Below are 27,949 nucleotides of genomic sequence, written 5' to 3'. Positions count from 1 at the left end.
ATATTGAGCATATTGAAATATTTATTTAAATCGTTCATATTTATTTATTATATTTCTAACACATTCTATCTTTCCATTTACATATTATTTTTATTTTTTTATATTTAATTTGTCGTCATTCATTATCACCAAAATTTGATTGAGATTTTCTTGTTATCGTAGTCTTCATTGTTATTATCTATTAAAATTGACATTTTTTTTGGCTAAGATTTTCCAATTTTGAACTTGCTAAGATGGATAAGGGTGACATGTAAAGAAAAACACTCTAAACCTTATTCAACATTTCGTCATACAAACATAATAAATGCAAAAGTTAATATACAGTGATTATCTCATAAACATGTTTCCTTTGTAGTAGTTTACGACTCTAGATTAGTTAAGAATGTTTTAATATTTGATTATTGTATTTTATCCTGTTTTGTTTTGTTTTGTTTTTATATAGTAATCTCATTCAGTAAATTGTTCCGACAGGATGGCATTTTATGTAAATAACATTATCTCGATGTTGTACAATATACTACCTTCCTAAATTTGAAGTTAGACCAAAAATCTATATTTGAAAAAGACAAATTCTATTTATTTAATTTACACCATCTCAGTAAATGTCCTAATATACGTTATTTCTTTCTTAAATTATTAATTTACAATTTATCTTGACACAATAAAAATAATAATATTAAAATAAAATAATAGAGTAGGTCATAACCGTTCAAAAATATAGTTTAAACATAAAAGAAAAAACCATATTTTAAAGTTTCTTTATAAATGAATTATATACTTTCAAAAGAAAAACACATAAATCAAATATCAAGATAGTTCAATTCATAATAATAAAAAAAAGCACAATCTCTGATGAATTAGTTATACATAGAATAATGATACTTTGACAATATTTTTCTGACAACATTTTAACACCATTTATGTGTCATTCTGTGATTAGTTCATGTTGGTGTTTATGATTAATATTATTGATTGTGGAGTAATTTTGGATCAATCACATAATGACACGTAAATGATATTAAAATGTTGTCAAAATATCATTATCTTTATATATATATATATATATTTGATGTTATTGTCACAGATCTCATTGAAATAATACACACTACCAAACTGATTTTACTTTATATAATATGATAATAAGATTATAAAAAGTGTGAAAATCTATCCTCCTGAAAAACAGTGATGATGTCTACTAGTGATAGTAGGAAATATTTAACTTGAGTTTTCACTTGTATAGTAGTGTTTTGATACAGATTCTCATAACATATTAGCACAATGATTTGAATAAACTCATTTCAATATATACAAAATTATAGATTTGTCTAATTTATTTCATTTAATTTAATCATCAATTTCTTAAATAAACTTTTACCTAATAAGGATTTATTAATTAACCAAAATACTAATTGATTACGCCTTAGTCATTGTCCCGCTCTCACTTTAAGTTCTTAGCTTTGTTAGAATCTTGTTAATGTCAAAAGGCCACTAATTAAATCATTGAAATAACACATTTTTAAAAAGTTTGTTCTTGTAACCATGTTCTCGTATGTACTTCTATGCCATATTTGTATAAATTAAAATGACATATTTCAACAAAGTTTTTTTTTAACATATTTTTATACGTATACATAATTATAAATTTGATCATTTAACTATTATTAGGTTTTATTGTGGAATGTTTTTTATCGAACATTTTACAACCGTATATTTTAATTTTCATATCTTTTATAGATATATTAAATGTATAACAAATGATGATTATTACATCACATAATTTTATTATAATATTTTTTTAAACAACACCTATTTCTCAAAGCAAGATGTGTTCCTTTGTGGACCTCTGGATAGTAGGAACCCAACCTCCTTTTACTTTTACCCTTTTTACGGTCTCTCAAATTTCAAAACACTCAATAATGGGCTCTGGCCCACATACGTAACATTACTGGCCCAATAATTCAATTGTCAGGGCTCGTTTTCTTCTCCTCCATGTTTCTAAAGTACAGAAAACAACTCGGATACATTACTGGTACTGGCCCAATAATTCAATTTTCCCTCCCTCTCTTCGTATTTTCTTTTTTCATTTTTAACTTTGTACTACGAGGAACACCCTTTTATTTTTTTTTTAGTAAATTTTTCACACATATTTATTTATTGATTTTAGACATTTTTTACTTTTGATCCTTCAAAATTAAAGGTTTTGAATTTTTGAGTCTCTAAAGAGACTATTGAACGATTTTTTTTTTGTTTAATATGAAGATTCAAAATCAAATAAAAAACTAGAATAGAAGTGTTATATTTCCAAAAGTATATTAACATGCTTGAGTTATTTTAAGATGAAGCATATGCAACTTCTTTGTACTATCTGCGTTACGCTCTCAAATCAAATATTAAAAATTTATTTAAGAAGGCAATTTAGGGAAAACATACATAATTGTTTGACTTGACATATTGATTTAAATTGTCATTTTATTTTAATTATAAGAGAATTGAAGAGGAAAAGAGAAGGCACTGATGTTATATATAAAAGTTCTCAACCATATAAAATCTATCAAGATAAAACAACAGCACCCGATCGCTATATTATTTCTCAGACGATTTTTTTAAACAAATTAATAGTATGTTTAGGTGGAAATTTTTAAATGATGATTACTTTCGTATAAATTTTTTAAATGTTCTTGAGAATAAAATATGTTATTTTAGTAAAAAAATATTAATTTACATGAGTAATTAAATTATTTAAAAATAAATAATTTTAAATCTAACTAATAAAGTAAAAAGTGAAGTCTTTCACTTTTTTTCACTCACTTTTATATGTTATTTCCTCGGTTAAGTTATTGTATCGATTAATTAATTACCATTTCAATGTAGTTATTGCAGTTAAGGTAAAAAATATATCATAGGGGATTAATACATAACTGAGACGTTGTTCTCGTTTGATGTTGGATTTTTCTTTTGAGTTAAAGAAGATTGTTATTATTTTTCATCAACATTCCCATAATTATTTTTTTCTATGAAAGTTAATATTATTTATAAACTAACATTATTTAGTTTGTGTTTGGATTTCAGGAGGTAGAAATGAGTTGACTTGAAGTTGTTTGAATTAAAGACTGAGAATTAAAAAAAAATAATAATAAAATTTTGTAAGTAATTTAATTGATTTGATAGATTAAAAATATATTTTAATCGATAAAATCATTTATATTTAAAAAATAATTTAAAATGAAATATTATTATTGTAAATTATCTTAAAATGAAATATAAATTATTATTTAAATTAAAAAAAGTTTTTATTGATGAAAGAATGTGGAAATATTAGGGTTTTTAATATTTTTAATCAAGGGTGGTTACGTCATTTCATAGGGATATGGGGGTGCAGGAAGAAAATATGGGGCTGCAGGAAGAGAGGCAAATAATCATAAAGGAGGCCCATCTAATCACGACAAAAGAATTCAACCCATTATTTGATTTGATTGATGAGTTTACACTAACTAAACAATATCAAATCCCATTATTTGATTGATAAATTAATTAAGAATACGCAAAAAAAGGTAAAAAAGCTTCGATTCAAATTTCATGGCTTTAGTATTACATGTGGACCGTTAATATTCTACTTGTACTTTTATTATTCATATAAACAACTCTTGTCTAAATAAAAAAAAAAGGAGAATAAGAAAATCACTAATACTAAGTGAGTACAGATCAATCACACGTTTCACTAATGACTAAAATCCATTCTCGCCATAAAATTATTTTCATAAAAGTTACATTTCTACCAAAAGTTCCAAATTCATTTTAACTTATATATCATTTAATAAATTTAATTTCAAACTATGTGATATTCTAACTCACTCACAAACTCCATCAATTTTTAACTAATATTTGTTCTCAGATTTATTAACCCAAAAAATCACTTGACAAATGTAAAGTTTTAATTGACAAAAAAGTTAGTTTGATATTTTCTCTTCCTTTACAATTCATTGTTATACATTTTTACTATTAAGAATCATTTCTCATTAATTGTTAAGTGATATATAGATTGATTACGCCACGTTCTTTTCAATCCACTGTAAAGTATTTTATTAGTATAAAAAAATAGTATATCTCAAGCTCAAGTGGTTGAGTGAAACTTGATAATTATTTAAAGACAATTTTGTAACAGTAAAAAGGTACGAAAAGAAAAAATATCATGTACTATTTCTTTAATTAAAAAATTAGAATTAATATATATTGAAAAGACAATGTCTCTTCTCCTTAACGAAAAGTGATTCGAGAGAAAAGCCAGACAGTAGTATTCTACAACTAAAAATCGTACGGTAGAAGGTACAAAGAGTTTGTGAAAGAATCTAAGACACCAAGAAAGTGAAGAAAGAAGGTATCTGAATTTGTACATGCGACTTTTTGCCTAGGCTGTCCAGATGCCGAACATAATATTAGTAAAACGTAAAACATATAGATAATTGTTGTTCTTATTTTAATCCTAGTATGGTACAATACAGATCATAGATTCACTTAACCCAATTCAATACTCGTACAAGTTATAAAAAACACACACCATACCTTGCTTAACTGTTCTTTCTAGCCATGCCATGCCAATGTCAGTACTTAGTTTTTATTTATTTATTTCTTTGTGTTCTGTGCGTGTCTCTGGAGTGAGGGATCAAGAAAAAGAAACCTTATACATAAACAGTTTTATTAGTACCATATATGGCTATAACATTTTCCATAAAACACTATATCATTGGAGTTAGTTAATGAATTGATTGGTTCCATTGCCAGAAGGATGCAACAAGTATATGACGGCTCCAGTTTGCAACAAAATCATGGAACAATGATTAGTGTTTACAGCATAAAAAATATATATAGGAAGAAAATAAAATATATAAATATTATTTAGCTTATACATTAGAAAGGGCATGCATATGCCAATTTTTTTATGTCTTCCATATTCCCTCCCTGGCTTGTCTTTGTTTTTTAAAATTTGTTGTTCTTAATGAAGTTGTAGATATTTTCTGTCAACATCTCCAATCATGAACGTGCTCTCACGTGTGAAATTGAAGAGTTTATAATAGGGGTGCATATAGAACCATTTTGCACATGCAAATATGTGTACTTGTTCACATTATCTTTGTCAACTCTTATTTTGAAGCTTTTGTCCATTGTCAAGAGGGAAAGACAGTATCTGACAACCATATTGTATGGCACTGGTGTGGTCGAGTTTTCGGTTTTACTTTTAACCTAATGGCAGGCAACTTCTGATACTTTTGGATTAAATATTTTGGAATCATTAAGCTCATTTGAATTAATATTTATATGTAACCTGGTAAAAATATAACAATATTTATATTTTTGATATTTCAGGACAAAATCAGCATAAAATAATTAGTATTTAATTATCTGTTAATTATTTTCTTAAAATGTTGTGTGATACATTGGTATTTGTGAAAAGTAGAATATAAGAATAATTCAGTGAAGTTTGGATGTGGAGCCATGGCTGTCTTGGGTGCATTAGAAAAGAAGTGAGAGAAAATTAGCAAAGAGTGATTGGCAGTGGTGCTGTATGGTGGTTGGTAGCCTAACACAATGCAGCTTATGGAACCGTCCTCTACTCTAGTGTGGCCCATCATTCAAAATATTCCCTCCCATTACCTCTTATTTTTCCATTTCTATTTATTTTTTATTCCTAATTTAAATGTAAATCTAAAATTCATATATTTTTTAAAAAAAAATTAGGTTATAAAATAGTATTAACTTTTTTGTGTGGATTTGAACTTCTGTTTTATTATTAGTGTTGAGTCTTCATAATATAATAACTTTTTTCGACTCACCAATAATAACATTAAAACTCATTATTTGTCTTAATTTAGGTTGTTGTTTTTTTAAGAATATACTTCAGCGTTATTTGAATTAGCATTAGCAATCCTTTTGAGTAAAATTTTGGATATATATTTTGCTGATAAAAAGTATAACCTGATTACAAAATTCATTGTTGTTTTTAAGACGTTCCTTTGAAGGAAAACTCCTTTTTCAGGTTCTTATTTATTTATTTTATTCAATTTAAGTTTGGTAATCAAATCCAATAAGTTTTCAAAATACAGTGTAGTGATCACTTTCTATCGCATTAGTAGAAAGATTATTAAATAAATAAATATTTGGCAGTTTTAGAAAAATTACGTTGTTGCATTTAAAAAAAAAAAGAGATTTAGAAGAACCATGATATTGCTTTCTTTTCTTAAGTTAAGAAAGTTGACTGTAGATGAGGAACTAAAATTAATAAAATAAGTAGTAAAAATATAAATTTAAACTTTTAAAATTTTATTCCCCTTCATTTTATGCATGTCATGTGTGAGACAGTGACAACAAAAAAGGAAAAAGAAAAGATATACCATGTAAAACGAGTAAAGAAAAAAGACAAAGTGACATTTTGAAAAATAAGCAATTTCTTTAACGCAAGAATTGAGGGAAATGAGTGTAATTTCTGTTTAATCATCATATATTTTTCAAACTACAAGAAAGTTGATATTATTTTAATTTGTATAATAAATAAATAATACCATCTTATGCCACATCAAATAAGCAATACTTTACTATAAAAAGTTAATTTTCAAAACAAAGATTAAGTACGTGTTTGGAGATCAGTTCCACGTTTTCTTTAAAATAAAAACCTTCCACAGTGAAAAATTATTCCTTCTTTAGTGTGTTCTTTGAAATTTAAATCTAAAAAGAAATGCATTACGACATCCTTAATCCAAACCAACATCTCAAGACAAGTTTGCTTTAGCATGCGAATCCCCCAAGGACCAACTACTACTTGACTTATAGAAAAATAATAATTTATTTATTCATTCCATACCGTTTAAAAAATATATAAGATAACGTTTAAAAAATATTTGTAGATATTAATTTTTTTGAAATATATAAGAGTAGCATGACAACTACACTTTATTTTTTAATAAATCAATATTTAAATATTCATTATCCATAAATAATAAATATTCATAAATATCAATTATTTACTTTTTAATTTTATCTGCATATATGCGTCGGGTATTTTTCCATCCTAATTACTACTGTCTCGGGCTTTTGTCTTTAACTCATAATTGATCTTCCCACCATCAATTGTTTTACTTTCAATTTTCAAACATGTTTTAACTCTTGCGCAAACCAAAACCAGATTCAACTTTTGGGGGCCCTTCTTCCTTGACTAACTTCAATTATTCATTTCATTACTAGTATAATAATCACAACAGTTTAAAAATTTAAATAATTTAATTTCAATTAAAAAATATAACAAAATATATTTTATGCATTTGCATAATTTTTAAATTTATTTATCAGTATTTTAAGACACCGATTAGCATTTGTTTTAGTCAATCATTACCATCACTTTCTAGTTTTTAACGATATATATTGTTTTACATATAAATGGTTTCAATAAAGTATTTATCAAATATTTTAACTATTAATATCCAATATTCATAACCAGTAAATCAAGTATATTTTAATAAAATTATTTATTTTTATTTTTAGTTTATGAGAAAAACATATAAACATAACCCTCTGGGAATAGAGGAAATAAATTTCATAAATTTTCCCACTCTGCCAAGGTATAGAACATGTGGAATTGCTTCCTAATTACTCGTTCTATCAATCTCTTGAAATTTTGTATGGATAAAAAGATTAATAGTTTTTTATCGTAATAAAACAGGTTTGAGATTTCTTATTTTTTATTTTCACATTGTAATAAATGCATTTATTAAAACAAGTTCAAAGTTAGGGTATAACTATAAACATAATAATGATGCGATTTTAAACTTGGAAAAGGATAAATAAATAAATATAAAAATATTTAAAAATGAATAATAAAAAACGTTCTACTTTTTTTTATATTAGTATATAATTTTTGGTTTTGAAAATATCTCATTTTCATCTGAACTATTAAATTGGTAACCCATCTTGCTAGAAAACGGTTTAATTAGCATTTTTTTTCTTATTTATTTAAATGCGTCACAGCGTATATATTAATTAAACATAAATATTTTAGAAGCAGAGGGGGCATTTATTTTTGTTCATTTAAGAAAGTACAGAGTTTAATATTTAGATGAATTATATTGTTCAGCTTTAAGAAACATTTATTAGTGCTTGTAATTTAAAAAGCTATTTAAGAATGTGGTAACATAGTAGGAGGCGCAAACGTTAGATGGTGCACCTCACTATCCAACAGCCTTTACAAAGGAACAAACAAACACAAACTATCATACATTTATTTGTGTACTCTGAACTATGTAAAATTTAAAATCCATATTACTTGGATTCCTCGTAAAAAGCCTATTTTTGATCAGTTATGGAAAAAAGAAAAGAAAATGTATTATATATATGAAATTATTTTTGTAATAATTATAGAAATTATATAAGAATGTTGAATTAGGGGAGTTTAGAAGAGTGCATTTGGGTTGTCTCCTGGTGAGGTGAAAGGCACGTTGTGGAGAGAGAAAGAAAAGGAAAAAAAGGGATAAAAATGGTGAAACATGAAAGGTGATAAGAATGAAGGGTTGCTAAAAAATATGTTGGTAATGGACGCCTATCATATGGGACAGGAACTCCGTGAATGGTGATGTCTTACTAAAATCCACCATCTTTCATTTTTTGCTCTTTCATGGCTGCTTACCCACTCACTTTACTACCTCATTTCTTAATTTCATATTCAATAATGCCACATTTTTTATCAGTTTTTCAAGTCAGAAAAACAAATTTTCAACATACCACCCAACAGATTTTGCTGCGAAATTAAAGTTAGAAATAATATAGTCATTATTATTGAAAACAAAATTAGGCCAACTCACTCATCCGTCCCCAACTCAATTCAAAATGGAAGCTATTAAAGTTTAATTCATACAATAGGCAGATTAGGCAAGTTGACTATTCTAAATCCATTTTAATAGTTAGTACAACAGCCTTTCTTTTAGTTAGGAAAAATGAAGGGTAGAAACAATAATACTTTTAGTATGTTGACTATATAAAACAACGTTGTTCAACAAATGTTCCAAATCCTTTTTATCTAATTTTTCATTTCATTCTCCAAACCAAACAAAATATTAGAATTATTTCTGGTGATGAAATATTTATTCAGAAAATTGAGTAAGATACTTAGGAAGAGTAATTGAGATTAGGAACGAAAGAGGTGCAATTGAACTGAAAATGAAATGGACGGTTGAGGAGTATTATTAGTATAACATAATTAATGTGATTTTGCTTTATTGATTTCCCCGCTACTTTACCGAGGTAAGGTTGATTGTTACACTTTTGACGCATGCAAAAGATTCAGACAAGGCAAAGGGAAGAAAATCTCTCCATCATCTTTGAATAGGTTATGTTATGTTAGTTTTCTTAATATCATTCAAAGCAGTGTCTTTCTTGTCACTGTCAATTCAACTCTCAGTTACAACTTTCATCACTATGTTTATAATTACTTTTAACAAGAAAAAAATATGAAAATTAAAATTATTATAAAAAATTTAACCACGTTTATTAGCATATATTAATAGCTTTCTATTACATTAAACATTCCCATTAAAGTTCAAAAAGGTTATTTATGATTGTTTACTCTCATTGCAGACCCATTTAAGGTTATTTAAAATTAAAAGGTAAATTTTTTGTTTTAGCCATCTTTAAAAAAATAACAATTTTGTTTTAGTACTGATATATATTTATTAAATTAATAATAAAATTCTGTTTGAAAATAAAATTTAATTAAATTATTATAAGTGTTTATTATTTTTTATAATAAATTATTTTATTAGTAAAAAAATCTCGTTTTTTTAATCTTCAACAATTATGATATATTTGAACATAAATAATTTTATTAATAAATAAAAAATTTGTTCTTAAATAAGTTTTAGGATATTAAATTTTTTATCACCTTTTTTTATCATTCATGCATTCATAATTCTTTTTCAAAATAAACCTAAATAAAAAAAAACCTCCGATGGACTGATGGACTCAATAATAAGAAGATATTTAAGTCAAAGTTCCTCCTCCCCATCCTGAATTCACATATGCTTATATTATTGTCACTTTTTTTTTACCTGCTAGATATCAATTCCCCGGATACAATTTCTGTCCACGTTTCTTTATTTTTTAAATAGTTAAATAGTTTTCTTATTTTATATTATTAATTTATAATTAATAATGAATATATTTAATGCAATTAATAAAATATTATTTAAATTAAATAATTGATAAAAAAAGTTTGATGAGAATTACTATAAATTTATATTATTCAAAGTGATTTTCAATAAAAAAATAACTATTATTTACATTAAATTATGGTTATTATTAATAAGCAATATTGAATATGCTTATGAGTAATAATTATTATTAAATTAAAATTAAATATGTTTACGCCATTAATAATATCAACAATATTGATAATTAATGTCAATACAAAATTAATTTAATATATTTTAAAATAATAATGTTTATTTGAATTTAAAAACTTGTGATTATTTCTTAATATTTAACTCTTTTAAGTCTTGTGAGTAATTTTTTTGTAACTGTGATTTTAGTGACATTCAAACCAACAATTATTTTAAAATTGGCTTTCAATAATTTAGTCTAACAAAATCCAACTCTAATAATAATTTATTTTATAAATCAATATTAAATGGTGGTGTTAAATTTGGTTTTTGATTAAAAGCTATTATTTTTGTTAGTAATGTTTAATTTCAAAATTATTTTAAAATAAAGTTAATTGGATTAATGATAGTTACTATCAATTATTCGTTTAAAATATTAAAGTTAATTTAATTTATTTAAAAAATATTTATATTTAATACTATTAATGATATAATTTATTGTTTAAATATATAAAGTATTTTTTAAGAGTTAAATATATTTTTAGTTTTTAAATTTGGATACAAAATTAAATTGTTCGTGTTTAAAAAATTGATACATTTTAGTGTCTAAATTTTAAAAATTAATTGATATAGTTCTCTTAATCAAACTATATTAATATATTTTATATGTTAAATAACGTTTCAGTCTCACATTAGAATTAAAATATATTAAATTATATAAATAATTTAAATGTGAATTCTAAACTATGTTTGGCATGTTAAAAACATTTAATGCAATATTCTTAAAAAATTATATTAATTTAATTTTAAAGTTTGAAAACCAAATTATATCAAAATTTAATAGTAGAATGAACTATAATTTTTAGTTAAAATTTGGTTTAATGTCTTTATAAGTCTCTATTTTTGTCCAGAATTTCAAATAGGACTCTTCCTTTTTTGGCGTCTCAATTGAGTCATTATTTTTGCAAAATTTGAGCAATTAAAGGTCTGCCGTTAAATTAAGCAAACGACCGTTTAAGTATTGAAGGTGGTTTCCTTTGCAGGTTGCGATTGGGATTCTGGCTTAGAGGAGGTGGATAGAGTTTCACAGTGGTGTTCTGGATGCTTTTTTAGGGTTTCTGTTGTCGCCAGATTTGGGGGTTTTTGGGTTTTACTGGTTTGGCTTTGCTAGTCCGGTGATGGTAGGGAGCGATAGTTTTAGTGTTTGCAGTTGGAGCGTGGAGGAGATTGAATCTTGCGATCTGGCAGAGAGGAACACGCTACTGGTTATGCGATAGTGGAGAAGACAAAGATGTCGCGGCGCACTCGCGATGATGGAAGGACATGGTCTGAAGGTTCTCGCGACGATGTCCATGGTAGTGCGAGGTAAGATTGGACGAACTCTGTCTGTGTTGCGGTGGTCATAGAGGTTGGCGATTTGGGTGGTGCGACTGGGTTGTCTGCTTTGCGCGGATTGGGGTTCATGGCGTTGGTGGCAGCGACTTTCGCTCCGACGAGGATGATGATGGTGGAGGCGCGCGATGATGATTTTGCGAATTGGTTTTCTCTGTTTAGGTTTCTGCAATTTTGTGCTTTGATTGACAAAGAAGATGATGGGGTGTGTCGCGATTCTGATGGTGGTGGCTGTGGAGGCTCGCGACTCTGCAACGGCACTAACAGTGTAGATGAACAGCGGTGGTGGGCCACGACGAGATGAGCAAGGTGGTCGTGCTTCAACTTATTTCAAACCAATGTTCTTCCCCACCAACACTTGCATATACTTCAACAACAACGATTTTGTGGATGAATGATGAGGTCTATGACTCAAATTTCCCCAATTTCATTTCGACATAGCAATTGCAGAGAGAATGTATAATACTAATTTCCAACTTTGCCCTTTCTTTAATTGAATTTCCATTCTGTTTAGTTAATTTTTTTAATTCAAAATTTAAAATAATAGAATTGAGTTACGTTTTTAATGACACATATGTAAAAACAACACTGTCACCATGTCAGATGATACAATCTTTAACGCCTTTTGATCAATTTGACGGAAAATCCCTATTTAATTCAATTTTACAAAAATAAGGACCCAATTGAGACGTCAAAAAAGAAAGGGTCATGTTTAAAATTCTGGATAGAAATAGGAACTTATGGAGACATTAAACCTTAAAATTTAGAGGCTAAAAATATATTTAATAATTTTTAATTTATATTTTAGAAAAGAGAAATTGAAATGATGATTCATAACATGGAAGTAACATAAAGTAAAAGGAGATTAAATGAATAAGACAATAAATAAATAAACAAATATTTAAGCATGAGTAGGATTTTCTTTTTATAGTGATTAATTTTTTTTTTTGTAAATAAAGTTCAAGTCATGAAGCATGTCATTCATGCTAACTTGACGTAAATGTTTGTTATGAGAAAACAATTTAATTTTTCGTCAAATTGTTCCTTTATAAACTAATTAGAACCCGGTTTAGAAACCAATTTTATAATAATTAATTTCTTAATTAGAAACCAGTTTAGAAACTATTTTTTTTTTACAAAAATCTTGATAAATAAGGTTAGTGATCACTTTATATATCAATTCATAATAGAAACAGTTATACTTATCAATTTAAAAATAATTTATTTTTTATTTATAATACAAACTATTTTATTCTTTAATAATTTTTAGTTTATAAATTGACATCTAAATTAGTCACTATAATATAATTATATATATATATATATATATATATATATATATATATATTTACAAGAAAAATTTTAAATAATTATTAATTATAGTGACTAAAAATATGTAGTCAGTGTAGAAACTAATACCTCAAAGTTCAAGTTTTCAGTGACGTGATGTCTTGTTTAAGGACTCTAGCATTGGAACAATTTTAACAATAAGTAGCCTAACAAGCTTAGTACACATCCAACGAGAGTGTCACTAAAGCTCTCAGAATTTAATGTGACAAAATTCACCCAATGATGTTGGATAACACTTAACGACAATCAAGTAAGTGAGTTTCAACATCACAAGACCACAATTCAAGCTTCATACAAGTATCAATCATACCAAATGTGAATTTCAGACACTCACAACAACAAACATAACACATCATACCACAATTGTTATAAAAAAAATTGAATTAGTAGGGTTAAATTCATTTGGAGAGGTTTCATTTTTTTAAATCACAAAATTTCATTTGTTGATGTCTGATATAATGTTGAGCGGTGGAAGGCTGACACTGAGCGCCAGTTCATTGTGCAGGTATGGGAGCATTTTAGCTCCAGGCCATTGAGCGCCAATTTTGTACTATTGAGCACCTAATTTTGCAAATGTTTTGGGTTTAAGTGATAAAAGGACACCGTTAAGCATCATTCTTGTATTGTAATTTGTATGTTGAATTTGTCTTTTACTTTAAGATGTTTGAGATAGATTTACTATGGAGTTTATGTTTGTTTAAGAGTATTGAAATACTAGTATAAATGGATAAATTATATGACATTTTCAAGGAGGGATTTCCGTTAAATGTGTTTCACTAGGGTGTCCATTAAAGTAAGGTTTGTTCTATTTTATGTAGTCATCTTGAACTTTGCTAATCATTCATACTCAGAGGAAAATGATTAGGTGGTGAAAATGACATGAGATCTTATCATAAGGACAACCCTAGGATTTTTATGACCGGGACAACAACTAACCTTGTTTATCAACTCGGTAGAGCAATATTTTTGTCACCATAAGTGCATGACTTTACTAGTCTCACTCAATGACACGTATTCGAATAATTTGAGTTTTGAAGAGTCTCATTTCATGTACGAATGTGTAAAATCTATATGATGAAATTTTAACATGTTATTAAGTGTTTCAGTACTATTTATATTTTGAGCTAACTTACCTTGTGTGTATATATATATGATTTAATTATTTTTGAAAACTTTTTTCCATATTAACTTATCTTATAAGTTTCTTTTGGTCTTGTTTGCTTATTTCTTTTGTGATTATCACATTAGTGGTGTGAACAAATGAAAGATAGATGTTGAAACATTTTTTTATAAAGAACAATAATACTCCGTAGTATTTTTCTTTGTTGTCTAATATTTTTCCTTAATTATTTTTTATATATTTTATTATTAAAGTTATTTAGTTTTGATAGTTATATAAAATTACATATTTATATTTTGAAATAAATCTGTTTTGTTTTATGAATTTTATAGCTTCTTAGTTATAAATAGTTAAAAATAAGATGTCAAAAATAAATTATTTTATAATAAGAAATTTTTTAAAAGTTACTTGTTTTTATAAACATTTATTTTAATTTAAAATACAGATATTGGTTTACTTATTTGACAATAAATTTTCTACTATTTTCTCGAAATGTCTTTGTTAGTAATCTCATAAAACAAAATCCATGAAAATGAAAAAAAAAAGATATTAGTGAATATTTATGGTAAAAATTGTTAAATAAAATAAAAAGGTTAAGTTAGTTTGAGAAAAAAAAGAATGCAGCTTTTATTTATCTGAGAAGAAAAAAAGGTATACTTTATTAGCTGCCATTGTTGTGGTTCCAACCTCAAACTCTTCTTCATCTATCTATTTAGCATAGAGTTATTCACTTCTCTCTCTCACTCTCACTCTCACTCTCTCTCTTGGACATCTTTCCTCTCTGAAACAATACCAAGAGCTCTACCCTCATGGGTTTCCCTGTGGGCTACACGGAGCTTCTCTTCCCGAAGCTTCTCCTCCAACTCCTCTCCGTCTTGGGCTTCCTCCGGAGGCTCATTTGCACCGTCCTCCGTTTCATGGGCCTCCACGATTTCCTCGAGCCCGACATTGCTTGGCCCGAAGCCCACACCGGAATGCCAGAATTCGAATCCGTCTCCGCCACGTTTATCCGGGAAATCCTCCCCGTAGTTAAGTTCCACGACCTCCTCGACCCACCCGAAACCTGCGCCGTCTGTCTCACGGAGTTCGAGAAAAACGATGAGATCAGACGGCTGGCCAACTGTCGACACATATTCCACCGAGGATGTTTGGACCGTTGGATGGGTTACGATCAGAAAACGTGCCCTCTTTGCAGAACACCCTTCATACCGGACGATATGCAAGGTACTTTCATTGAAAGACTCTGGGCTGCGTCTGGGATCTCTGAACAGCCTCTTGTTCCTGCTTCCTAGCTTCATTAATGGTATTTCAAATAATCTCGGTTTTATTTACCGTTTTGGGGAAGGGAAATTGATGAAGAAGAATCGGAACAACATGTTCTGTTTTTCATTCTTTCTTCTTCGTTTTAAATTTTTTTGTGTATGTGTAAATATACAGAGGCCAGAGGAAAGATTGAGACTTTAATTGTATATCATTTTCTCATTTACATGAATTTTGTAGACTTCGGATCTGATTCATGGATCTTCTATTATTATGAAAAACTTCCCTTTAAAATGTGGAGAATGGAAACTAAACTGTAAAAGAAAACCATTTTGCAGTTTATTAAGGTTTAATTTTGGGTGTAAAACTATGAAGGTTCATCACGAAGGACAGAAAGCACGCGACCAGTAAAATGGTTTAGGGTTTTGGTGACCTTATTTCTTTTAGAGAAAATAATAAAATTGATTTTATTCCAACCATGCTAAAAATGAATTTAGTTGTGAAAAAGTTTATTAATAATATTTGCTTAATAAACTTTTTAATTTGTTGCTTCTATGATTTACCAAATTGGTGGGATTTATTATTATTATTGTTATTATTATTTTTCCGTTCCTGATTTGCAACTTGTAAGCAAATGTTTTAGTTTTAGGGTGTTGGGATTTTGGAGCATGGATTGGGAAGTGAAGGAATTGAGTGGCAGTGAGTGAAGGGCATCACAGTTTCGACAAATTTTGGTCATAAAAAGACACAAGTTTTTTGTTTTGTTTCGAACGTTTGCAACTTAGGAGGAGAATGGTAATGGTAGGGTGGCTGGTTTTACCAGCACATGAAAATCAGAAAAAAGAAAAAAAGATAAAAGAAAAAAAAAAGAGAAAGTTATGTTGGGGAGCTTTTTTGTAGTTTAACGGTGATGCTGTTTATGTCTTGTATACATTTGGAATGCTTTCTTTCTATCTGGAAGATATTAAAAAATGTTATCTCTAAAACTAACGTTAAACATATTATAAGTTGAAAAAATATGTCATTTACTATTGCTATAAAAATCATACTATTATTTGATTATAAATTTACATTTTATCATAAGTATTTTGAAAATTTTATTCACAATATTTATTGACTGGCCTTGTACGATTTTTTTATATTATAAAAAACACAGCCAACTATTTCTGTAAATAATTTCAAAACACACTCCAAACTAATTGTATTCATTTCAAAACCTTAAGTTTTAGTTTTATCTACAAGATTAATTCTATCAAAAGAAAAAAAAAATCAAGATAGCAATAACCATTATTGTAAAAATAAAAATAAAAATACTAATAGTACATTCTTTAAGATGTTGTGTTCACTAGGTTTTAGCGTGAATTACTATTTTGTTAAACTCGTTTATTGTTATTTAACGAGGCTCATTATTTTAACGATTAATCGTAAGCGATTATAATGTTAATACTTATTAATCAAATTGAATTGATTACCATCATCAAATGAAGAAACATGGTGATATTGTATAATAAAGGCTTTTTTATTATTTACTATTTATTGTTAATTAATTTTTTTTATTGTTAACAAATTTGAATGATATATATTAACGAATCCCGTCCTACTACCTCTATTTTTCTAAAACGTGTTTTTTTTCCTCCTTCAGTGGAAGAGTTTTATAAAATCATATATTATTTACATTTTAACATAAAAGAATTATTTTTATTATTAATTAGTGAATGATTATTTCTTGTTTATTATTGTGAAACTTTTCTGGATATAAGAATTACTTTTATTTTCTAAAATCTTATTCAAGAATCTTGAGTTTTAAATTTATTATTATGTCAACGTACTTTAATGAGAGGATTTTATAGTTTTAAAATAACATATGAAGGAGGATTATAAAATTGTGTACTTTTTCAAAATAAGTTTTAACGTATTGAACGGAATTATATGTTTAAAAGGTTTATTCGATACTTTGTTTACTAAATGCATGCATTTATTGACAGAAGATTTTTTTGGTTATACTTCATTTAGTGAATGCATGTATTTATTGGTCGATAATTGATAATATTTACTTATTATAATATTTTTTAATTTACTTATAATTATAATTTTTTAAAATAATAATAATTGATAAACAATATAAATATATATAGAAAGCAACTAAATATTAATGATATTTTAAGGAGAAAAAAAAGAGAAAGTTAATCAATAATAATTAGAATTAAATCAGGAGAATGACTATTATATTGTGAAACCTATCTTTGTTTTTCACTACATGAAAAAAAAAATCAAGTCTATCCATTAAATTTAATCTATTTTTGATTCTCAGAGTGGGTAAAAACTTGTCAAAAAGTCCATATATTTAGTTTCCATAATATGTAAAATGTATAATTTTACAGAGGTGACCAAATTAAACGTGTAGAACCACACTGTAACATTTACATTAAAGACCCAATTTTGTATAACAATTCTTTTTTAATAAAATTATGTGTAATTTATTTGAGTTAAATATATTTTTGATTTTTAAATTTTCACGTACTGTTGAATTTTTTTTTATTATATATATTGATATAATTTGATCTCAAACTTTAAAAATAAATAAATATAATATTTTTAATTTAGTTATATTACATTTTTTATTGTTTAACATGTAAAATAAATTTAACATATAAATTTTTAAAAAATATATTTATTTATATTTAAAGTTTCGAAATAAAAATATATATAATTTGTAGTAAAGAAAAATTCTAATTTCATATCTAGCTTACTAACGTATTTATCCCCTAAATTATAGTACATATGAAAGAACAAGGTTCAATTTTGATACATCTCATTCTAAATTCTTAGCAAAAAGATAAACCGTATTTAATTCTCTCCATAAGTAAGAAGAACATCCATTTAATATCGTAAAAGTATTTTTGTTGAATATGATATCAAAATTATTTATGTTATTGATGTTTTTAATATAATGTAATAACAACGTTGTAAGTCCAAATATTTATTCTTATCTTTCATTAATATTGTTTTGATCATAAATTCATGAAAGATGTAATTATGATTAATAATTATAGTTGATGTATTGTTCATTTTGGAATTTCAAGCTCCCTTATGAATTTATCCTTAAAAAACGTCTCAAAAGATAGAAAGAGAAATATCTATTTAAACTTTCTAGCTTCAACCACTAAATAACATATCAGAACATAAACTCTCTAATGGAGATCTAAGGAAAATGAGCATTCATCTCCTAATGGATGGTTAAGGGGAAATAGATTTTGTCTCCCTGTGGACGACACCAATGTTTCGATTCCAAGTCCATTAAATGACATTATTAGGTCAATCACATAGAGTTTAAAACTCTATTACAATTTTGTCTTTAAAAACATATTAGAAAACAGAAAATATATTTAAATTATTCTTAATTTTAACTAATTTTAAAGTCATGTTCTTTGTCAATTTGATTTTTTAAAAACTTTATTGTCTCTTCAAATGAAAGGTGGAGTGACTTATAATAATAGAATGAAGTATCTATTATTAAATTTTTTGTTACAAGAAAATATACTTTGATATTTTAATGGTTTGAATTTGAATTTAAATTTTATTTTATTTAAGAATAAATTTGTAATTTAATTGCAATAGATTTTTTCTTTAATTTTAAAAAAAAGTGAAACAAAAAAAAATATATACATATACATATATATATATATATATATAAAGTTATGTCAGGGTTAATTTTTATCTTAAAAAATCTTTAAAAAAATGTTACTTATAATTAAATATTAAATATTAAATATTTATATAATAGTTTAATATTGATATTTGACGGAATGCATTCGAAATATTATTTGATTTGAACAATTATAGTAACACAATTTAAGGTAACCTTATTCTAAGCATTATTTAGTAAATTAGTAATTAATGGTTTAATGGAAAAATACGAATACAAATAAGATCATAGTCCAATCATATAAGAGATTGACATCACTCTTTACCTAAAAAAACCTTAAGGTAATAGGTTAACGGGTCTATCACCTTATACTTATTTACTTCTATCCAATGTAAGACTTGAAGTCACACTTAGAATCTCAACGTGACTTAACTAAATTATTACAATCAATGATTTCTTATCAATTTTTGTGTATGGTCAGTTTCTTCTCATGCATGACATCTAATTTGCATTAGATTCAAGTTACACAGAATTATTTAAAAAATAAAGTAGATAAAGTCTTTTAAAATGAAACGTTGAGTCATTAAAATAAATCTAGATCTAACAAGACGACTAATTTAAAGAAACAAATAAAATATGTGTTGTGTTTGCATTATTAATAGCATTACATTAAAGTTTTTATAGTATACTAAATCTTATATTTATTTACCCCTTTAAAATTAAATAGATTGACTAGCATGGCGTATCAATCTTAAACATGGATGTTTTATTGCCAAATAAATTATTATTTAAACCTCTTATTCAAAAATATGTTTTCAGATAAATTATAATAAACATCAAATTAAATATTCAAAATGTTAATATTATATCATACCCAGTTATAATTTCTTATAATGCCTAATATGTATTTTCGACTTATTATATCATTAAAATATAACAAAGTAAACCCTTCAACAAACTTGTCCAAGAAAAATAAGAATACTACAATACAAACTCAAGACCTAACTCAGTAATTGAAAAGATCGGATATTGACTTCTTGAAGAGTTTTTTAATTAAAAACGGAGCTTTAAATTTATTAGTTTATTCAGTACAAATATCATAATTATATGGCACAAGAAAAAAAGTACACTTAGTAAAATAAAGCAAAACAAAAAACAAAATATAAGTTAAATGCATAATTTTATAATTTTAAGATAACTTTTATACAAATAATAAATTTATTATATATAATAAGTTATATATAAATAAAAATATTTATCTTGTTAGTACATTCAAATTGATATAAAATTCGTTGTTATATTTTATTTGAATTTAGTTGTTACATTTTTAGTTAAATAATTAAGATGTTTTTAAGATTAAATTATTATTTTGGAGAGAGAGTAGTTATAGTTATTAACTACTAACATTTTGTTTCAATCTCAGAAGGCTTTTCAATATTTTTCGGTATTATTTTTCTTTATTCTTTGATTATTTTTGCTTTACAAATTCTATTTTATTTTATCATGACAAGATGACAGTCAATATAAATTAAATTTTGTATTAATTTTTAATACAATAACTAATTGTTTTTCCAAATGCTCTTATCTCCTAATATCAGTTTTTAGAAAATAAAAAGCAATTTATGTAATAAACAACACCCAGTAAAGTATTGTTTATAAATATATCTATAAAACATTACACATAATTTCAAGGCAGACCGGACTTTAAAATATATATATATATATATATATATATATATATATATATATATATATATATATATATATATATATATATATATATATATATATATATATATATATATATATATATAATAAATAGGTGAAACTAATAATATCGATCTTCGTCAACCCCTAAAGCCTTTTTCTGTTTGATCCCTTCTCACAAGTAAACTTTATCAAAAACAAATAAAAGTTATCTTTACAAATTTAATCTCAAATTGTATTTTAATATTACTCAATTAAATTTCCTTTTAAAAAATAAATTTACTTACACTAATATTTAATATACAACTATATTTACACTGTACTTTAAAATTCATTTTTATTTAAATATACTTTTAAATAATTTTATTTAAAGTTAAATAAAATATAAAAAACATTTACAGACATTTAAGTACCTACAGCTATAAAAAAAATCACATGTTTTTATATTGATATCCACTAGTCATACCCGATTGGTGTCATCATCCCTAACAATGTATGCTGCTAAAATAGCCCAGTTTCCATCACACATTTAATCACGAGTTGTTTTCTAAACATATTTGGAAAAGTGCATATTATACCGGTATATTGCACATAACAAGTGAAAGTTAACTATTTATGAACACCAACGAGAAGAATATACAAAATAGAAGTACGACAGGAATTATAATGTGTCAAGTCACAAAAAAACTTGTAATGGGAAATGCAGAATAATTAACAGATGAGATGGAACTATTGCATTTCACCAGAAACATGTGCGATTGTTTTATGAACCAATCAATTAGCGGTGTAGAGAATACAATGGCAGGTAAAGTAATCACTTAGGGTAGCCAGATGGGGGGTACCCTGGTGGAGGATAGGCAGCTGGGGGATAACCAGTCGGGGGGTATCCAGGAGCTGGGTATCCTTGAGAAGGTGGTGGGGCAGGTGGATAACCATAGGGCTGTCCATAAGCTGGTTGTGGTGCATACCCAACAGAAGGAGGAACTTGCTGATCAATGCGTGACATCTGCTGAACAGGGGGCACTGACATTACTGGTTGGGGTCCAAATTTCCCATCACGCTTGTCCATTTCAATCTTGTGCTGAGTCTGCAAACAAAATTTCCTCAAGTGACAATTTTCATGCGTACCACATCGTGACTAACCACGTCAGATATAATTAACAAACTTACCTGCATGCATGCACAGACCCTACAAATAAACAGAAGAATAAATTTAGTACAAACTCCTTCCAATATAATGTGCACAATTAATTGAAACTTGAGAGAGAAGAGGAAGCCTTACGTGCAGTACACAAAGTCAGCCAAACAAGATAGCAACTGAGAAGCCTCTTGAATTTCCTCGCTTCCAACAATCATCGCAACAATAGAGAATATACATGCAATTTGTTGAAGGCAAAACATGAAACCCTAAAAAGAAGAGTTACATGTAATTAACTGAATATCATTGAAAAAAAAAATTGCAAGTATTTGGCCGTGAATGCAGAGAAAAACAGAGAGAGAGAGAGAGAAAGTACAATAATGCAATTATCACATTGCGTTGTTTGAATGTTAAATTCATCTTGCAAAAGAAAGCGAGTTGAGGCAACTGAGTTTCCAAAGCAGAGGAAAACCTGAAACAACGATACACACATCAATAAATATAGCTTGCTATATGTAACAATCACACAATTCAACACCCAAAATTCAATCTCCAAATTAATCCTGCGTGACATTTATTTAATTGCAAATAACAATTTATAATTGTTCAAAACGCCATTTTCAAACACCCAATGTTTAAATAAAGCAGTTAGTTTTTGCTCTAAATCTAGTTTCGGTACATTTTCAATCTCTTCAACTATACAATAACTCAACAACTTACAATGAAAAAAACAGTAACGAATACATGAATTGTCGTTTAACTTAAAAATTGGAATCAAGAGCTTACTTAGTACTCCCACCCCTTCCTAAGTCCTTCTCGACGATAACAAAGGCTTCAGTTCATCATTAACAATGACACACCACTGGGTCCACATTTTCCTTTCTGAAGGACATTGCTACTAAAACCGTGTAAGACATTGATCATAAACGTTTTCAAAACCAGCTTTAAAACCTCGAGCGTCCTTATTTTAAAATCTTGGTTAAATTTTCGCAATGTTATAAGTCTGGAACTGTTTCCCCAGAGTTTCAAAATTTTCTAACTGGATAATGACCAATAGACAGTAAGGTCCAATTAAAATTTTTTTTCAATGGATCTTCAAATTTATAAAGTTTAAATTAAAAATCCTGAACAGTAAATAGATCAATTCAACCTCAATATTTAACTACCTTTACTGCTAGTAAAGCTGCATCTAAAATCTGCATAGTGCCTAGCTTCACTACATAACTAGGAGAGATCAACCGATTTTCATTTGATGGTTAAACAGTTTAACCCACCCTTTTTACCCTTCATCATGAAGAGTTAATCATTTTTATCAAACCTCGCATTCATGATTTCAAACTCAACAAGATAACTGTAGTAACGAAGCTACTCTCAAAAGTTGGAAACAATTTATTAGCCTAACCATAAAATCCTGCTATGCGTTTTATTTTTCCACTAATCCATACCTAAATCATATTTCAAGTCTTCGACAATTACTACATGTGATATACCATTATGTGTTATAAACTTGGACTAATACCATGCAATGGTTAAGGCATCACAGCCAAACAGACTGATAGGGAGAGATGAAATGCCGACACAATACCAGGTACAAATAAAAGTAAGGAAAAATAGGTTCACATTTTTATACCTCAGTGCAAAGGCAAAATTCAGGACATTTACTTTCTCCACACCTACCACTGCAGGGCATGTAACCAGCACAACATGTGTATCTGGAAAAAAATAATTCGACAGATATATCACAAAAACAGACTCTATAAAAAAATTATTTTGGAATGTTGGAAAAAACAGAAATAGTATCAATCAATTACCTTGACATGTCATCATAAAGAGCTCGTTTGCGAAGAAGATAAGACACACACGGTGCACTATGATGGGACAAAAGAAAATTAGATTAATTACTGCAGAATATAAATTCACTTCATGCCTAAAATGTAGACCAGCTAAAATTGTGATCCAACTAAGAGTGGATTGTTGTGGATATAAAACAGATTCATGAAGTTTATAGGCTCAAAAAATCTGCAGAAACTAGTGTGCAATAATACACAATATTTATCAACCGACGCAGTATGAAACATTTGTTTCCCTGGGGATACAAAACTAGTGTGCAATAATACACAGCCAAAATAAAGATCTCAGAATTTATCAATCGACGCAGTATGAAATATTTCCCATAATACTTTATTCAATACCATCTCACTCTGTATAACCTGTTAGATTGATTGAATTCTCATACAACCCTTCCTCTGTTGTGGAGGTTTAGCAAATAAGAACCCCTCCACCCAGTATAAGATACTGAAAGAGGTCAGATTCCTACAACCATCAAGATACTATTTTACCCAAAGATAGAACATGAGAACACGCTTCCCTACAGTCATTTTTTGTGCACCAACTCTTTTGTCACTTCAGGAAAATCTTACACCACTCGGAATAAGCATAGTATGTCCATGCCCTTCAACAAGAATACGAATGCATTTCATGTTTTCTTCATCAGATCCACATAACTTTAAAAGTACACAGTTAAACAAATAATAACACCGATCAATTAGAACAGAGCGTGGAAACTATTTTAAGCAGAATCTAAAATACTTCGTCGGTCAATGCAAGTCAACGTCAATCCTGGATCTACAAGTCGAATACAATAAACAGCGAAATTGAAAATGAAAGATTTGTTTCCGAGTCCAATCGAGGAAAAAATAAAGCAAAAAGAACACTCAATAGATCCAGAGAAGCAGATTTGACAAAAAAACATCGATTAGGTAGAAGAAAGTTCCAGATCACATACCACCACAGCGCGAAGCAACAATCTGCGCAAAATCAAGAGTTGAGACGACATGAGTATAAAGATTAAAAGCGAAATTGGAAAAGTGAAAGAGAAAGAGAAAGTGAGGAATTCCTTACAAGGAGTATCGGCCTGAATGGTACGCATGAGATCGGTGTGCCATAGATTCCGGAAATTCTGGCGTGCCTGCATCTTCTCGATGTGCTCCTGCGACGCCATGACGATTGTTTTCTTCTTCTCGAGCACAGTGTGAAAAACCCTAGATCAGATACTTGGGGAAATGCGTCACGAGATATAACAGGGATGACGAAATCTCGTAGCGTTTGAGAAGGAAATGAAAGAGATAAAAGTAAGAGGGATAAGAAAAGATTATAGGCGTAGTTCTGGGGCGTTGAAGCTTGAAACAGCTCACTAAACTTCTATTGGTCTATGGACTCTTTGCTTCATTCCCCCATCATAGCTGTAGTGACCCCGCGTAAGCCAACTAAGACTGTAACTACAACTGCCCCAAACGACACTAATTAATACTATTTTAAAACCTTTACTTATACCCTACTTCTCTACTTTTACTTTCTAACTTATTCTGTACATTTATATCATTCTTATTATGATTTTTAGAATTATTCTGATATAGTAAAATAGTTCTATATTATTAATATATTAATAAATAATTATAAAAATATACTTTATGTAACAGTATAAAAAAATAACACACACACACACACATATATATATATATATATATATATATATATATAATTATACATCACTTCAATAATTAAATAATAATTTGGAAATAATATACTTTAAAAGTGTTAGTTATTTAATATTATTATCTTATTACAAATAGTAGGAGTTTTACCAATTGTTTTTTATTGTATATTTATTAAAGTGTTGTATAATTAAAAAAATAGAATGAAAAGATGATATGAGAGAACATCGTGCAATCATCTAATTCAATTAAATACGCTTTTCGTTTATTCCATCCTTTTTTATTCTGCGATTAAAAACCTTTTTTTTATTAAATACAATAATAGAATTGTATGGTTAGATCTTTTTACTGGTGCATTAATATAATTTAGAAAAATACAATGCCAAAAATCATTGAAAAATTATATAACTATATTAGACTCATACGAAAACTATATTACACAAATTAAAGGTAACTTTCAACTTTTATAATGTGTATGCTTTCTTCGAAGAAAATAATGGAAATTTTGATGTTGATAATATCGATTTTAAAATACGTACTATTAAAAAATACTTTTATATAATTTTATTATTACATTTATATTCCTTCATTTTAGTAATTAAAAAGTATCTTTAGTTAAGTGAGGTTATAAATAAGAATAAGTTATGTGTAAAATCTGATTCTTTATTACATATAGATTTTTAAGTAATAACGAATATAAAATATATAAATTGAGGATAAATGTTTGTCTTTTTATTTTTTTTTATTTTTTTATAACTCGTATTCTCTTCTTCTTTTTTAAGTTTCGAGACAAATTTAACTATTTTTATTTCTAGTTATTTTTTTTGAAGAGCTTTTAAAATAAATATATTACTGGGCCAATTAATATATTGTGAATTTTGGGTGAATAATTAAGTGTTATTAGGGAGTATTTTATTTTCTTCGTCCATCGAGGGATTTATAAAAAGAGATGTTGTTGGAATATGAATTAATAAGAGTTTTTGAATTTTTAAAAGTGGCAATGAAAGTTTGAGTTTGTAGGGACACTATACATCTAAAATATGCTAATGTTTACGTATATTCAACGGAATAATTTTTTAGTTGCGTAGTTAGTTTAATGTTATATATATTTATATAGTTTATGTTCTATGTATATTTTTTAGTATGTTTTAGAATAGTTTAAATTAGACTTGTAAAATTGATTAAGTTATATATATCACTACAAGAAATATTGCATTTATATACGGATATTTATATACGGATTATAATCCGTATATAATTCAGATATTACATACGGATTTTATATACGGATTACAATCCGTATGTAATTCAGATATTACATACGGATTTTATATACGGATTATAATCCGTATGTAATATCTGAATTACATACGGATTTTATATACGGATTATAGAGCCCGATGTTACATGCGGATATTATATACGGATCAGAGAAATAATTATTTTAAAAAAATATATTTCTGATTAAGGGAAGCTGGGTGTCATTTCTCAACCTCGAGCTTTCCTCTCTTTGTTGAACCCTGGACATTTCTTCTCTGTTGAACCATCACGCTTTACTTTCTCTTTCGAACCATCTTTGGTCTCAGTTCGGTGTCCTCCTGTGGAGCCATCTTCGGTGTGGGTGTTCGTCTTTGGAGTCGTCTTCGGTGTGGGTGTAGATCGTGCTTTGGTTCTTCGTCGCCTCTCTCTGTCTATTATTGTGACCTTCATCAATCCTTCATCAAGCACTGTGGTTGGGGCTCATTGTTGGGTGCGGTGTCGTAGTTCGGCGTTGAGTAGCTTAATCGGGTAAGTAAATCAAACCCTAATGCTTAGTAAATTTGGTTCTTCTCTGGCCATTCCTTTCATGAAGCGATTGCCATCAATCATAGGCTTAATCTCGAACCATCATCTTCGTCGCTGGAACCGTAGGAGTCCCTGCCTTCAATCGTGGTGTTCCAATCGTGGTGCCGTTGTGGGGTAATCGTGTTCGCCGTCAACGCCGCCGTGATGTTCCAGTTGCAGAGGAACCCTAGGACTGTTGTTCTCGCACTCTGATTTTGGGTCGCCGTCATTCCGTCTCGGGGAGAATGTGGTGAGTCCAGAATATTGTTCCTTTAATATATATCTTTATTTGTTTGGTGTGTAGTGGTAATTAAATTTTGTTCATTCCTAAGTGATTTCATTTGTAAAATGAGAAAATCCTAAACCCTTTTGTTCTTCATGCCGTGGACACCCTTCTTCTTCCCATTCACACATCTGTTTCATTCTCTGCTTGATGTGAATTTTCTTCCATCCATGGCTCCCTTCTTCATTCCTCTTTGAACGCTACCCATGGGTCCCTTGCTTACTGGATGCGCTGCTTCTGCTGTGATCGTGATGGACGCTGCTTTCAAGCTTCTCCTCTCCGGTGATGCTTGTTGGATGGTTGCTGCATCCTCTCATTCTTCCATGACCAAAATGTTGTGTGCTTTGAACGTGGCAGCTGTTGTAGTCCAGCCAAGATTC

At 27.9% G+C, this 27,949-nt stretch overlaps 2 protein-coding genes across 2 annotated transcripts; one reads left to right on the top strand and one right to left on the bottom strand.

The window, feature by feature from the left end:
- The first annotated feature begins 14,931 nt into the window (after positions 1 to 14,931).
- On the top strand, positions 14,932 to 15,738 carry LOC108347276 (brassinosteroid-responsive RING protein 1). The gene has a single exon (XM_017586443.2). The coding sequence runs from the start codon at positions 15,027 to 15,029 to the stop codon at positions 15,507 to 15,509; it is 483 nt and encodes a 160-aa protein (XP_017441932.1). The 5' UTR covers positions 14,932 to 15,026; the 3' UTR covers positions 15,510 to 15,738.
- A 5,723-nt stretch (positions 15,739 to 21,461) lies between these two features.
- Positions 21,462 to 25,264, bottom strand: LOC108347708 (uncharacterized). The gene is made up of 8 exons (XM_017587123.2): positions 24,870 to 25,264; positions 24,754 to 24,775; positions 23,780 to 23,836; positions 23,599 to 23,680; positions 22,345 to 22,440; positions 22,113 to 22,237; positions 22,001 to 22,019; positions 21,462 to 21,917 (listed from the first exon to the last, which is right to left on the bottom strand). The coding sequence occupies exons 1-8, from the start codon at positions 24,967 to 24,969 to the stop codon at positions 21,645 to 21,647; spliced, it is 774 nt and encodes a 257-aa protein (XP_017442612.1). The 5' UTR covers positions 24,970 to 25,264; the 3' UTR covers positions 21,462 to 21,644.
- Between the last annotated feature and the right edge of the window lie 2,685 nt (positions 25,265 to 27,949).

This window comes from Vigna angularis, chromosome 1 (genome assembly GCF_016808095.1).
Source record: "Vigna angularis cultivar LongXiaoDou No.4 chromosome 1, ASM1680809v1, whole genome shotgun sequence".
Classification (NCBI taxonomy): domain Eukaryota; kingdom Viridiplantae; phylum Streptophyta; class Magnoliopsida; order Fabales; family Fabaceae; genus Vigna; species Vigna angularis.
This window is presented reverse-complemented; position numbering and strand designations above follow the sequence as displayed.

Bases quoted from the DNA above. Each gene is read 5' to 3' on its own strand.
- LOC108347276 (XM_017586443.2), top strand. From the start codon at position 15,027: ATGGGTTTCCCTGTGGGCTACACGGAGCTTCTCTTCCCGAAGCTTCTC.
- LOC108347708 (XM_017587123.2), bottom strand. From the start codon at position 24,969: ATGGCGTCGCAGGAGCACATCGAGAAGATGCAGGCACGCCAGAATTTC. The intron at 24,776-24,869 runs GTAAGGAATTCC...GATTTTGCGCAG, and splicing joins CATTCAGGCCGATACTCCTT to ATTGTTGCTTCGCGCTGTGG. The intron at 23,681-23,779 runs GTAATTGATTGA...ATTTTTTTCCAG, and splicing joins CTTTATGATGACATGTCAAG to ATACACATGTTGTGCTGGTT.